The 16,016-nt window shown below is 42.9% G+C and overlaps 1 protein-coding gene across 1 annotated transcript in view; it reads left to right on the top strand.

Moving 5' to 3' along the window:
• Positions 1 to 136: 136 nt before the first annotated feature.
• Positions 137 to 16,016, top strand: part of GLRA1 (glycine receptor, alpha 1) — a 39,583-nt gene continuing 23,703 nt past the window's right edge. The window contains exon 1 of the mRNA XM_010077017.1: positions 137 to 192. Coding sequence (XP_010075319.1) covers positions 137 to 192 — 56 coding nt within the window. The remainder of the gene's footprint in view (positions 193 to 16,016) is intronic.

Raw genomic sequence — 16,016 nt, 5'->3', positions numbered from 1 at the left:
TACCTCGGGAGGGGTGGCTCGCTTCCCCTACCCATTCTCCCCAAGTGCCGGGTTACTTTATTGGCCAACCCCACCGGCCCACCCCTCACGGAGTACAAAAAAAAAAAAAACCAAAACAACAGCGAAAACTGGAAAAATGTGCAACGTCAACGCGCTCGGAGTCTACGTGTGGGAGACAATCGTTTTCTTCAGGTAAGGCTCGGCTTTACGGGAGGAGTGCGCGTGCACCGGGTGCTGCCTGGCTGGACTGACGTACCCACCTCAAGCTCAGGGCACAGTCTCAGCCTTAGGACAGTGGCGTTCCGCCTTTCTCGATCTGCCTTTCCGCCTCCTCTCGGTTCCCCGAGATTGGCTATCGCACAGCCCCGGGCTCGGGACTTTCCGCGGCTTTGGGAGTTACTCCGTTTAATTAGCACCGCAATCTCGCTAACCGCAGTGCTGAAAACACCGACCCCGGCTGGTTGCAAAGTGACAACTAGTGGCGGCTGGGAATGCTGCACTTGAATTTGCCCGGGTAAATATTCCCACCTCGCCCCCTCCCCATCCTCAGATTGCAGGTTAAGGTGAGATCCGTGGGATGCTTTCACTGCTTAGCTGTGTTATTTTGAGAAATCGTGAGACTCCTTTCAAGGAGGGCTCACCCTATCTCCTAAGCTTGCTATGTCTAAAGTCACTAAAAGAAAAGAAAGAATTGCCTTTCCTTCACAACTTCGTTTTTCTTTCATGTTGTTTTCAATATCCTTCCCTTGCAGAATATAAATGAAAGCCAAAGGGGATTTAGGGAGCTTTTTGCTATTGTATCCATTATTGACTTACTATAGTCTGACTCTGGTTTAGGTGTGTTCAGTTTCTAATTAAGGCTAAGGTAGAAGGAACAGTTTTAGTCTTAAGGAATTGTTTCTGGTTCATCTCTCCTTGCAGTGCTTTTCTTAAATGAACAAACAATATTGGAAGGTAGAAGCTCTCCTGTATTTGCAAGAATAATGCAGCCTGCAGCAGCAAGTGATAGATGCCAGATACATGCATTTGAGGGAAAAAACCAAAACAAACCACCTTCTTTCATGACCTGAACTTGCTCATCAGTCTTGGACTTTGTTTCAGTTGCATGACTCTCTGCATTTCTGTATTTACCAGTCTCATCTTACAGTTTAACATGAAAGAACAGACATAATTTACATATACATCACTGGTGTAATACTTTGTAAATCACTTTTCTAGCTAGCGGTTTTTTCTTTTTGAACACTAAAATAGGGATATCCTCACTTTTTCTGTAAGTCCACAGAAAATCAAAGACAGGAAGACTGTAACATGAACTCAAAGCATTTAGTGTTTATCTGTTAGGTAAAACAAGAAAGAAGGTCTAGAAATAACTAAAATCCCCAATATCTGAAAAGCAATGCACAACACCCAATACTTCAGAGACAGCCTTTCTCATCCTATTTAGTCATAAGCGCAAGCAGCACTGCACAATATACAGGGGTGGACCAAAAGGAAATGTACTTATATGCAATTAACTCTTTAGTTAAACAATGTTGGTTGAAGCATAGAGATTAAAAAAAAAATGGAATGCTGTCCTAAGTAAGCTAGAAGACAAAAATGAAAATTAAAAGAGAGCATTTCCAGGTTTGGCTTTCCTATGGCTCTGGCATTAAAACATCTGACCAGCTCTCCTCTGAGCTGCCTGAACAAGCGAAATTGATACACACTTCTGCTAATCCTGTTCTATGAGGCACACTTACGCATCACACAACACATGTGAGCACTTACAGATTCTCAGGACATGAATTGAAGCCCTGGGCATTCAAAACCTTGATAAACCACTCCCTTCAGGTTCTAATGTAATTGTTTATATGGTTACAAATTATATTCATATATAGCATATGTATGTATGCGTATATGCCATATTGCACACAAAAGGTATTTCTGGAAGTCTATTTTTCCCAAAATTAACATTTAAGAAAATTTGAAAATGCTTTAATTTAATTACAGGGAGATGTTGAAATCAAATTGGTTTACATACTGCAATCATTTTCAAAACAAGAAAAAAAAAATCAGTTCTGCTGAGAACTGACACCAAGCAATGTTTTTCTTTTTTCCTCCTGCTTTGTCCTATGTATTCAATTTATTACAGACCAAAAATCTACCAGCCTTTCTGGTCCAGGAATAGCTTCGCTATTTCAGTTTCAGTAAGCAAAGTTTATTCATTAACAGCAATTCATAAATTTAGCATGTCAATTACTCCAGCACTCAGTCATACACAATGTTTAAAAAACTCAAACTGGTAATCCAATAATCCATAATAGAAGTACTCATTGCTTTAAATTACAGGGTGTACCACACTTGACTGTCAGCCTGTTGAAAATACTCAGGAAAGAGACTCTGTTCTGTGTTAGCACATAGCACAAAAAGAAAGAAAAATCCAAATTCCTGAAAGAAAACTAGATACAGCCAATATAAGAAATCAGACTAGATCTGTTGCTTAACAAAAATGTCCTTTGCCAGCCTTTTAAAAAACAAGACTTTTTTAGTAGCAGCTGGTGTGAAAATGCAAACATTATGGTATCGCCAATATGATATTTTTTTCTGTTACAGTTGGGGTGTTTTAGAAGGAATTTGCAATATGCGGCTTATTCTGACATGCCTTTCTTTTATGGAAGAGCATTTCCCATTTTATTACCTTCCTTCTCAGACTGCAGTCACTTGGCTGTGACTAAGACATTTACAGAGAACCTGGACTGAGGCAGGCATGGAAACTGGGTTGGGGTGGGAGATGAAGAGGGTCTTCTGAGAGACTGGCTGCTAGACCAACTTTTCCTTACACATCTCTCTGTAAGGCAAAATGCTGTTTATTCAAAATAAAAATAGATTGGACAATATTTACACAGGGACTTCCAGATGTCCTGCTTGTGTCTGTGGAGACACATACAAACATCCTCCTGAAGTCTAACAGCATACACTGCATGTTCGTAGCCCGGTTCACTTGTGGATTCCTTCATGCAGAACAAAAAGCTACCTCTACCCTTGCCTGGGTAAGCAAGTCTTGCCTGGACTTGCTCTTGTACCATCCCATTTTCACAGCTGTGGCGGTCCAGAAATACCACTGCATAAGCCTGAAGGTAGGAATGCACCTTGTACAAGTTAGGAGATAAAAGATTGCTTAGAATGGGCACCTTATTCAACTGGACACTGTCCTGCGAGGCTCTGAAATTGTTTGGGCCCCATTCTTGTCCTAACTGCACTTCTATATGTCGGGAATCAGCAGCATGACCTTCACCGAATCAAGATGAGAGCTGGCCCCTTCTGAACAGCAATCTCTCAGTTACTCAAGGCTACGGCTCCAAGTGATTCACAGGCTGAAAGTTGCTGCCTGCCTCAGACCCAATTGGACTGCTATAAGTGGCATTTTTGTATTCCCTCCTGTCAGTAACAGAGGTCTTCAGTTCCAGTTTTTAAAACAGTAAGATGTCATTGTGAATATGAGGCCTCTTAACTTTCCAGAAACAACAACACTTTTTCCTGAAACAGACTCGACAAGTAAAGTAGGTGATTGGTGAGCTGCTGATTTCAATCCCTTGAAAACACAGCAAAAGAAAAGGCAGGGGAAGAAAAAAAGAGTTGTGAGCATGTTATCTCCAGACCTTCTGCTGTAGCTCTGCAGTGCTAGATAGCGTTACAGAGGTACCTGTGAATGAAGCACTAACCAGACTTCCAGAGCCACACGCTAAGGAACATAGTAGGTGTTCTCAGTAGTTAAAGAGTATTTTCCTCACATGAACTAAAAATCCACTGAAAGTTGTGCCTTATGACCTGTTGTGCCTCTGTTGAGTCTGTCAGCTCCTCCACAAAATAAACATGATTTCGCAAAGGCTTGGACTAGATGCCTCTAAAGACACTCCTTAGCTTATTCGGTCTGCAGCCTGTAATAGCCCTGTTAGAGAACCTGCTAAAAGGGTTATGTAGTGAACATTTGACAGTGTGATGAGGTAGACAATTCCACTGAGAAACCCTTAAATATCAATTCCACAAAGATAGATTAATTTGATGTCATCCCAGCAGAAGCACAGAATGTTTGGGACCCTGCCTTCTGCAAGGACTTTATACCCACTTCCTTCTATCCATAACAATTTTCTTGCATTTTAGGCAATTAAGACAAATCAATATAAAGTATGCAAAACATTTTCTAACACAATCTAATCTTAACCTTCCTGCCTAAACAGCTGCCTTAAACAACTCCAGACCCACTCTCTGGAGAGATCAGAAAGGCTCCACAAACCTGCAGGAAAAAAACCCTTTCCCTTCCTTATATTGGGTGCAAGGAGCAGGAAAGCCATAGATAATTGCCTTGCTTAACAAAAACATTTTTAAAAAATGTTGCTGTTTCTCACATGCACTAATAGGACATCCTTCCTATCTGAGGCACCGGTGCTGTACAAATTTTAGGTAATACAGACTGGCTGTCCATCTGGACTCCCAGCGAACATTACCCCATACTGCAGCAAGTCCCACTTGCAGAACATGTATTTACTGTTCAAATCCCTGAAGGGAGCTGCTTCTGCAAAAAAGATCAACACGTGGAGGGAACGGGAAGATCCTGCATTTACATGTAAGGGCATTACATCATACAAATTGTCTACAGAGACTTTCTTCAAGAACAAGAATTTAGGCATGGGATTTCGGTCTCCTCTTCTGTGAAAGAGGTGTTGGAGACCCTTATGTATGAAGCAAGTCAGCAGCAAAGGGCCCCCAACCCTGTTTTAAGTGTCTCACTTTTAATAGTACACACTAAAGGCTAAGAAGTTCATTCTGCTACTGACCAAGCGATTCAAGTGAAAAAGGAAAGCACTTGTAAGCAATGACACAGTGCAATTCACCTGTTCTTGAGCAAACACCTTCCTTGTTGGCTTATGAAATTAATCTCACCAGATCCTCATGAGCTGACCTAGATAGAAAAGGATCCCAGCATCTGAATTAAGATATTAATCAGTGTCCAAAATTAAATTACTTTACTATCCCAGCACTGACCAGTGATCATTAATTTATGATAGCAAACCAGCAGAGAAGTCCATTTTAATTTCATCCTAGCATGCAGGGTTAAAAGGGGTCTCCCAGTTTCAGTACTGGGAAGATGTCAGACTATTTAGTGAGTATAATTGCTGTTTAGGTACTGATGAAAGACAAGAGTTTTAAAAAAAGAAGTTGTGCTTTAAAGTCACATCCAAATCAAACTCGCAACATTTAAATGTGTCAAATCACCTAAATCTATTTACTGCATTTCACTTGCTTATTTTCTATAATTTAGAGCTTTTCCAAGAATCCTAAAGTGACTCGCATTAAGACGACAGATAGGCTGATTACACATTTTAACTTCTATCTGTTTCATTTGCTTGTATCAGCTCTCGCTGTTGTGGCACATTAAATCAGGGTTTCACTATTGCCAGTAAATTACCTTTTTGATTTGCTATCTTACCTTACATACTTTCTGTTGACCTTTGTCTGTCAGCAAGAGCACAATGATTTCTATTCCTATGGTTACACTTGAGCCATTTTTCTTGAAATATAGGAAGTACACATCATATTCTTATATTCTTTCACATGCTAAAAAACATAATTTCAGCATACCCTCCCCACCATGGTTTGATTCACTTTTGTGACTGAAAAAAATATTCTAAGCACTTTTGATTATTTTAGTCTGGGAAAAAAAAAAAAAAAAAAAAAACGACCACACCCAGAAAAACAAACAACTTGGGATAAATGGAGCAAAAAGGAAGGAGGGAGAGAAGTAGGAATTCCTCCTGCTGCTCCAGTGCCAGGCAGCAGAAGAATCGTCAGCAGCCATGACCAGACAACACCAGGCTGTCTGGCTGCTGTGTTCTAGACCTACTTGCACAGCCCAGAAAAGAGCAACTTTTGCATTGCACTCAGCACAATAAAATATTGTTAATTCAGCAGGTCAGTTCCCCTCAAAGAAGCAAAGGAGAAGTAGGAATTCCTCCTGCTGCTCCAGTGCCAGGCAGCAGAAGAATCGTCAGCAGCCATGACCAGACAACACCAGGCTGTCTGGCTGCTGTGTTCTAGACCTACTTGCACAGCCCAGAAAAGAGCAACTTTTGCATTGCACTCAGCACAATAAAATATTGCTAATTCAGCAGGTCAGTTCTCCTCAAAGAAGCAAAGAAAAAAAAAAAATCCACCTCTCTGTTTCTCTCACCCTTTCCCCAAATTATCCAAATAATTTACATTTGTGTTTGCAAAGCCAGACAACAGAGAGCATTTCTCTCCAGAGGAGACAGTTTATTTCTTAATCAAGCTGATTGGTTGGTGCAAAAGGATTGGGAAACTGCTGATGTGCTCTAGCTGATCTGGTCCTGGAGGTCTGCATGCATTGATCGCACTTGGGCTATAGATCAGATCCACCCCTCCACACTGCCCCTAAATCTCTCCTGATACTTCAGGAGACAGATGCACAGAAATTGAGAAACCTGAAATATAGCTTTTGTCCCCTCAGCAAGGCCAAAGCACAGAGAGGCCCTGCAGAGAACAGAAATAGATAGAGACAGATGCACCCGTCATTTACCCTCGCTGAGCGCTCCCCATTATGCGGACAATTATTTCATCCATATAATGCACCATGGTAAGCTGCTGATCTGGGGACTGCACCACATCTGGCTGGTACACAGACACAGTTGGCATCCTGTAAATACATCTCTGCTGGAGTTAAGTGCCAGCTGAGAAAAGCAGGAGAAATCTTAATTTACCAAAACCTACAAAGTTTAGATTTTTGAGAGGGAAAGGGAAACAAATGAACACACTTTTGCACCTGCTTTCCTTTTGATTTCTCCCTCTTCCTCTTTCAGCTGTGGCTCACAGCCCACTAAGGAGAGAGAAAAAAAAAAAAAGAAAAAAAAAAGAAAAAAGAAACAAAAACACCAAATGCCTTATCAGACAGCTAGGGAACTCTTGCTTTTATCAGTGCCTCATTGTGGGGTGGGCAAAGAGGGAAAACACTACCAAGAGGTTGCCAAGACAAGGAGTGTCGCATGCATGGAACACCAGGGCTTGCAGTGCCATCAATCATTGCACACAGTCTTCAGATGAAAGCTGCTGACAGCAGCTCCCGCCGTGTGCCTGCCCCTACAACCATTGGCCCAAATGCAGTCCCGTGCCCCAGCCAGGCTGGAGCAAACACAAATCAATAAATAGCAACACAAGTGGGATCAAGGGTGGATCTGACCACTATCGTGTGTTGCAAAATCAGCTGAGCAAGGAATCACACAGAAAATCCAACAAAAGTAATAACTTCTCACCTTTACTTGATTTCCTTTGAATTTTTTTATTTTCTTTTTCTTCTTTTATTTCAGATGATACAAGTAAAAAGATGTTTTGTACAAAACCCCAAGCACAGGCCCCTCCTCTTATGGAGGAGGTATAAAATCTGAAAGAATACAAGGGTCAGTCGTTATCAGCACCCTTCAAAAAATTCTCAGCTCCAAGGGTCCTTGTTGGTGCCAAGAGCCCCGTGCAACATGGGTCAAGTCCCCCACTAGAGGAGGGTCTGTGCACCACATGTATTACTCCAGTTGGGAGTAGGGAAGCAAGATGCTTTGAATTCCTGGGTGAAGCAACCTTTTCTTATCTTGTAAGAACTGCAAAGACAGGCTGTGGACAAAAAAGTGACTTTTCACAGGCTATCTTTACAATCTTGTCCGTTCACTCCCAGTGCTTCCACCCTCTGGAAGCACTGCTGAGCAGGGCAACATTCCTGGTGTATCCACACACTGATTTTTTTTTTTCCTGCACCAGAACTTCCAAGATCTGATTTACAAACCAAAACGTGTGCATCCCACCTCTCCTGCCACCCCACATGCCCAAGAATCACAAACATCCTCCTGCTTCCAGCCCCATCCATCACACCCTGACACAGAGCCACGGGCTTAGAAATCATCTCCCAGCAGCGCAGCTGACAAAGTACAAGGCTTATCAAACACAACCTGCTCTCCTGCACCACAGCAAGCCCTACAGCACTGCCAGGGTTGAAAATACAGGGTTTATTTTTGTGGGGGGTTTTTTTGTTTGTTTGTTTTTTGTTGTGGGGTTTTTTTTGTTTGTTTTTTGTTTTTTTTTGTCAGGGAGCTGAAGAGTCTAAAGTCAGAGGGCAGCTGGGGTGGGGAGGAGAAGAGCCCCCCCCAGGCAGGCCACCCAGAGCTTAGCCATTTATTCCAGAAGTTACATTTTGTTATAGTTCATGAATAAACTGATAAATTACACCAAGAATCACAGAGGGAATGTTCATCTCCAGCAGTGTATTTGCATTGCAATGACAACAACTAATTCTGTCAGAAAATATCAAAATGAGCTCTTATCGTGCAACTCATTTTACACAGTAAAACCACACACAGCCCCAGTTTTTCCATGGGACCCAGAATTTTGTAGGTAGGTTATGCATGTTAGCTCCAGAGGCCTTTTCAAAGGATCTGTAGCAAAAAGTTGCATAAGATAAAACCTAACACCACCCTGCACTGCAAGGTATATCTATTTTAAAAAAGAATTCTATTCATACCACCTCTGATCTACCAAAAAAAAGAAAAAAGCAGTTATAATATCCTTATTCAATCTTAATGAGCAGCATAAATCCTTAAACTAAAACTAATTTTTAAAAAGCTGCCGTAGCAAGCTATTTGAACTGATGAAAACACGGCTGATAGTGAGACTGCAGAGCTATAGATAGAAGAGCATCTGCAACTTCTCATAATTCTCTGACACTTGTCTGGTCTGTGATCTAAAACCTTCTGACGTCAATTGAGGTTCCCACCACAGCTCTCCATCCAAACACTAAATCAGGAGCACATCAGTGAAGAGAGTATTGTTACCTAGAATATTAAGCCTCGTCTTGTAAAGAAATTTTCCCCCTTTATTTACTGCATCCAGGAAGGCTGTTTATGCATAACTTTAAATATCTGACTAGCCCTCCTGACTTTAAAGGGAATATTCAGTACATGTGAAGCTAGACACATGCTTTTGTCTTTGTAGGGATTTTTTTTTCTGTTTGTTTTTTTCAGTGAAAACAATGCAATTATAACTTTCATAACTTTTTTTTATACCCTTCAGTATATGCTCATGTAAGTGCCAATACTGGTGTTTGTTGGATTTATTTCACAAGTGACTAAAACCTGAGCACTGACTTGTGTTTCTCCATGGTTTGAGTTATGGTTTCAAACCCATCTCAGTGGCTTAGGACCACATATCTCCAGAAAGTGACTACCTGTGATCCAAGAGCTGTAGATGCTTCTGGAACAGGGATTAGTTGAGATGTCATTAGAGAGAATGCCTGTGGCTCAAAAGTGAATCCAACACACTTTTTTTTAAAATATGTGATAAGCAAGAGTGACCATGCAACACGAGAGTTTGAACAACATTCCTTGCAAGAGCAGGAATCTCGCATGCAACTGAGCACTGCTCCCACGCAATTTGTTGGTCTCCCTGTGCTCTTCCCATCTCAGCTACATACAATGTGCAGATTTCTCCCCCCCAGCTGATTGTCTAGTCATTTATTATTTTCTTATTGCTCTATCCAGGCAACATCAGCAATTGTTCCAAGTGCTGGTGCCTTTCCATAGAGTTAATCAGTTTAATTGGGATATTTTATAGTTCTGGACAGTGTGTTTCGCCATATGGGGTAGGAGCCATGGGCTGCAGGGACATGGCAGTGGAACACAGAGACATCTGAATGCTGCAGTCTGAAAAAGGGATTTTTCTCACTCCAGTAAAGCTCTTGCAACTTTCCCTGGATGGGAATGATCACAGAGGGTTAATTCTCTGAGGCTTATGGAGAAGTGCCTCCCAGCTCCTCTCCTCCTGCACAGCCACAGGGACCAGTGGTAACAGGTCTCGTGCAGGACCTTTGAGAGCATTTTGGGATTCTTTGGGTTAAAACTTTAACTGATTACAGCCTGCGACTACTGCAATGCAGTTACTTCTGGTACAAAAGCTAGAATTGGTTTGAACAGCTCACAGCAACAGAGCGCAACCATCCAGGACAGAGACAGCAACCTTCTACAAGCCTGCTTTTTCTTTCCCCTCCCACTCCTCCCACCACAAATAGGGATAAATAAGAGCTTATTGCCCATTTCTTTCTCAGAGCAATATCTCCTCTCTTACAGGTTCTCAAATTCCGTATTTCACCAATCTTGCTGTACACAATTTTCCTATCCTGCCCCAACATACAGGTCTGCTCCTGGCTTCTGTTGCATAAGCTCTCAGCTGAATTAAGAAAACAACCAAGTCCAGATTTCATGCCCTCCTCTGAGAATTAGCTTTGGAACTTTCCCCCCTATAGCACACCTCACATCCATACTGCATGGACTGTAACCAGCAGCAGTTGAACATAACCACAAGGATCGCAATCAATGCTGTGCAACCAGCACATCTGTAACACTCAGAGCTCCTTCTACTCCATGCCATGCCAGGCCAAAAATACAGCATTGGGGCTCTCTTCTCCCTCCACATCTCCACTCTTCTCTTATCCTGTCCACCTCTACTGTTCCAGGCCAGGAATTCAGACAACACGACAGAGAAAAACATGCAGACAGTAATTTGCATCCTTTTTAATTGAATTGCATATCAATATTGATTGTGCTATTCATTTTGATAGTAAATCTAATAATTAAAAAAAAGTCTGCTTGCAGGCTCTGCCAAGCCTTCCCAGGCCAGCATCTGGCAGCATTTCCCTCAACATAACATTCCTGACTGCGCAGTCAGGAATAAACAGCCTGGGTACAGAGGTTAGGGCTGCCCCTTTTCCTTTTCACCAGGAATCTCTCATTTATCCTTCCTTCCTCCAGCAGCCAAGGACAGGATGGGGATGGGCAGCCCCAGCACCAGCGCAGTCCAGGCTGGGCTCTGCTGAGCTCCAGATTCTACTCAGGGCCCTCTGTGCCCAAGAGGCACCATCTCAGGGACCAGGGAGATGGTTCAGGAAACCCAGGCAAGCAGAGCAGGGGGAGAGTCACCGTGGATGGTGCTAGCTAATCATGGACAACACGATGCATTTCTGCACCCAACTGTCTGGTGTGCCCCGCGTGACTACACATCTCAGAGCTTGCTGGTGTCAATAAAACTAAGCTGATGAGTCCTCCTGTGTACCCAAGTCCTCACACTGCTTTAGCCTGGCTTTGAAAGTAATGGAAGAACCAGTTACACTGGGCACCTCAGCCTGCCTCAGATCTGATGGATATTCCTGTCCCCTGAGATACCTCCTTACAGCAAACATCACATCTGAAGGACAAATGTGTGAGCCAGCTCACCTGAACACTACTCCCAACACATCCCTGCCAAACCTTCCAGCTTGTGTTGTGTTTAAAAAAAAAATAAGCAAACCAACCAACCACTTCAGAAACCTCTGCTGAGCAGCACTGAACCTGGGTTGGTGATCAGGTTTCTTCTACTTCCCCAACCCGCAGAGAGCCCAGCCAGAGGAATAAACCCAGTGCTGTTCTCCTGAGCCACTGGTGTCACACCAGTTTACCTTCACAGGGACCTGAGCCTTTCACACTCTGCAGAGACATATTCCCTCTGCAAACTGTTGTTTTGCAACAGTTTGTGCTTCTGCTGACAGACATTTTTTCTTACCCTCAGAATTAATGGTTAACAATTAAATTATTTGACAGAGGAATAGAGGCCCAGTGCTAATTAAATTCCTTCATCTCTCCTCTTTGCAAAGAAAAAATTGATATTTCTCTATATCAGCATTCAACCAGAACAGGGCAGTTTGTGATGTTGGACTTAATTAGATGGACAACCACAGGCACAGCCAAAACCAGCATGAAAATATTGCACAAGGGCCATACAAATGGTAGGGGAGAGAGAAGGAGGAAACAGCCAGCCGGGGAGCTGAGAACTGAGCAAACATGTCCAGACTGCAGAAGAGCCACTTTCTAAACCAAATAACTTTTTATAAGAGTATGTCATCTGTTTAACTAAAATAAAACCACGCAGACAGAGCAAACAGTACCTGTATAGGACAGAATAAATCAGTAATAGGTGTCCTGCAAAGCCTGACTGCTCCACTTTAAGGAATGCACCTCCTGGGGATCTCGAGCAGCCAGGCTGTTCACCTCCAGCAGCTTTCCCCTTCCCATACCTGCTGGTGGGCTGAACCTCCGGGGAGGTCAGTGGTGTCTGCTTACACACCAGCATTAATATCACAAACGATTATTCGAGTCCATCGACCCTTTGAAGGGATCCTTTCCATTGCTGTGATGATTGCCTGATGGCACTTTCTCAGCCAGATCCACTAGGGATTACGCCAGAGTAAATAAGATAAACCGCTGTCTGGCTCCTATTAAAATGCACCAAGATGCTCTCAGCTCAGACAACACTCTTGCACCGATGCAAACTACATCCTCAGTGTTTTTGTTACATGTTTTCCCTCCTTTTGTTTATTCAGAGAATAAATTTTCTCTCTGAACACCACAGCAACCCACCCTAAATTTCCAATTCTCTTCTATCATCAATAATTTTCCAATCACTTGGCAATTTCCCTCTCCTTGTCTGTGCTGGGCCAAGAGATGAACAGTCCTATGGGACCTTCAAGGGTAGTTCTGTAAGAACTAAGGCATGGAGAAAAATCCCAGAAAGCTCCCGAGGGAGCACACACAGCACCGGTCAAGACAGTCCTGGAAGAGAGCAGAAGCTGACAGCTTTTTTGAGCTGAACTGCCATAACAAAGCTCAATTGTCACAACCAGAGTGAACACTGCAGGGCTGCATTAGATGCAATCCATCTCTCCAAAGCATGGTGGGGTGGGCCAGCCTCTCTGGAGCTCCCAGTGCTGTTTTCCATTATTGTTTCTGAACTAGAAAGAGTAGACGACTACCTGCTGCCCATAAAGCCTGCTGCTGGGAAAGCTTTGCTATTCCCTCATCCCCTGCTTTCTTGCCTTTTCTTATTAAATCTAGGGGAGCAAGTAGTTACCAACTAGCTTTAGGAAAACATTCAGTATCCAAATAGAAACTGGAAGAAACTCTGAAATCAACACACAACAACAAATCAACAAGGCACAGCAGCCAAACATTCTAAAACACAAACCAGGAGGCACAAAACCATGTTTAACTGTTTCAGCCCATCCCCAAAGGTGCTCACAGAAACTCATTGGAATGGGCATGAAATGACAAAAGCAGGAGGGCTGCAAGAGTGTGGCCCTCTCCCAGATACTTGTAGGAACCATTTGTCTTAGGTATATACTTCCATGTAGGAACTTAGCCCATTAAATTAATTTACTTGTAGATTTTAATCAGAGAGGATAAAAAATGGCACCCAAGAAACACCAGACTCACTCATTGGAATGGACCAAATATATGCAGCATGGGCTTTTGCACTGAATTTACAGGAAAGCTGAGCACTGATTTCTGTGCTTTTTCACCTCATTTTTTAAAGTGAATGCCAGGAGTTTTGCAGTTTCTAATTATCTTTTTGCACTTAAAGCTTATTAGCTTTGTATTGCTTCTTCCCACCCCAGCCCCCCGCCTTTCCACTTCCATATACTTCCTCCATTCTACAGTTAATGAGAAGAAATCAGTGTATTGCACTATCTGGCATCTTGCTGCTGAAGTGGCAGGAGTCTTTGGTTACCAAGTCATTTGCTGCTTAATTGAAATCTTTTTTCTAGACTCATTGCCATGCAGACACTCTACTGGAGTGCAGTAGTCAAGCCCAGTATTGATTGTCCTCCCACCCCCAGCTTTCTTCCTCTGAGTTTGCAAATCAATTGCAACCTGTTGTTTTTCTTCTTAAAAAAAAAAAAAAAAAAAATTAAAGCCATCGCCCATTCACCCCTGAAGTATGCTGGTTCGGATTTGCATAGTTTCTTAGACGGGGACAAGACAAGAAGTGGCATGTGGCTATAATAAAAGCTGGATCCACACCTTGTCAGATCACTTCCAAGAATGAGTGCGGATCGGATAGTTCAGATAAGGTCCAGTGTGGGAGTGGACTGAAAATATAAAGGGTGAATGAAATCCTCGCCCATTCACCCCTGAAGTATGCTGGTTCGGATTTGCATAGTTTCTTAGACGGGGACAAGACAAGAAGTGGCATGTGGCTATAATAAAAGCTGGATCCACACCTTGTCAGATCACTTCCAAGAATGAGTGCGGATCGGATAGTTCAGATAAGGTCCAGTGTGGGAGTGGACTGAAAATATAAAGGGTGAATGAAATCCCAGGTTTAGACTCTCACTGGAAGTGATCTAGGAATTTATCTCCCCTCTTTATTGCAGAAATTAAACAATTTTCAACAATTAAAAATCTAGCAAACAGAGAATTTTAATACAGTTGCAGCTTGCAAAAGAAGCCAGACTGCAGTTGTGAGTTTGCAGGATTGAAAACCAAGGCTTGGCAAGCCATCACTGCTAGCACTGGAGAAGACAGCCAATGCAATACAGGTTACCACAGACTCCCGATACTGAAATTATGGCACTCAAGCTCTTTTGAATCCTATCCATTTTTAAAGTCCCAGGGAACTTGGTGGTTCAAAACACTCTTGTCAAGGCCTTGTCTAGGTAAGGTGTGTCTTTGGAGCCTCAGCTTAAACTTGCGTTGTACAAACAGGTCTTTGAGGGCAGGGCCCCATTAATGCCACACATAGTAAACGTTCCTAAATTGCTCTTGGTAGATCTTGTGTCAATACTTAGCACTGCTCTTCTGAAAGACAGTAGGCTTGGCTACTGCAGACTCTCGTAACAGCAAATGCAAAACTACCCAAGGTGAGGTCCTCACACTGTAAGAGGACTCCATGGTGTCATTTGTGAGGACATACGTAGCTAAATAGTTTGTGCCTGTTGTAAACACGCTTTAGGCCTCTTAGCTGCTCTGCCAGTGGCTTCTTGCAGTTCCCACACAGCCTGTGGTAAAAAATTCAGGAGTTTTGCAAAGGGTGAAGCAATGAGCCTCACTTCCTCCTGAGCAGCTTTCTTTGGTTTATGAGACATTTGCACTGCCTGTAGGCTTCAACCAGCATCAAACATCTGAGCCCACAGGCAGAGAGAGAGCTCCTGCCCCAAGCACACTGCACATCACCTACGGGGTTTTTATTTTGGTTTTGGTTGTTTGTGGGTTTGGTTTTTTTTGTGGGGCTTTTTTTTGTGCACAATTCTACACCACATTTTCAGCCTGGGAACAGATCTGTGTTTCAGTAGAAGCCATATAACCATAGGGAAGGAACTAGTGTCTATTCCTGTCTTGGAAACCAAACCTTCCTGAAAAGTTGATACTGAGCACCTCTTACCAGGGGTCACTTGCTTCTCCATAGATGGCAACAACAGAAACCTCCTAAACCCAAATCATCACCCTGCAGATCTTATGGACTCCCACAGACAGAAGGCACATTGCCAGCCTTAGCTTTTCATCTTCTACAGATAAATTGGTAATTTCATTTTTTCAGCCCCAGAGGCCATACAGGTCCCAAAAAGATTTCATTTCCTTTCACCCTCAACCCAGCACAAGTATCATTTCAGGATCACATTCTAGACACCTCCCAGTCCAGAGCCCGTGCTGCTGTATTGAACGCAGACCCCTGCATTGCAGGTACTGATAGCAAACGCTGGACTGACCAGCAAGCACAAAGCAAAAATACATCTATCCCCTACAGTCCCAAAGGCTCTGCAGGAGCTATGCAATCACATAACACTCACTTAAGCCTCAAATTCCAGATTGTTCAGATCCTACCTGCCTTATGGAAAAATTAGACTGCCAGAGTACCAAATATGCTCCTTGCTATTTGCCATGTAATTAAGCAGTAATTGGTGCCCAAGGCTAATCTCAGAGTGTATTTTTCCTGTGGAGCTCAGTGCCAGAGTTCACATTTGTAATTTAGTGGCATGCCAAGGAGTGATACCTAAACTCACTAAAGGGTTTTCTCCACTCATGGTTTCTCTCCTACTTTGGTGGCAGCTGGGATTCTGTATTCAGAGATGTTTGGGCTGTGCAAACAAATTAGCAGAGACCAGCATCATTAGGAATTCA

The sequence above is a fragment of the Pterocles gutturalis genome, unplaced genomic scaffold, assembly GCF_000699245.1.
Source record: "Pterocles gutturalis isolate BGI_N339 unplaced genomic scaffold, ASM69924v1 scaffold16183, whole genome shotgun sequence".
Classification (NCBI taxonomy): domain Eukaryota; kingdom Metazoa; phylum Chordata; class Aves; order Pterocliformes; family Pteroclidae; genus Pterocles; species Pterocles gutturalis.
Note: the sequence above shows the minus strand (reverse complement) of the source record. Positions and strands in the feature narration are given on the sequence as shown.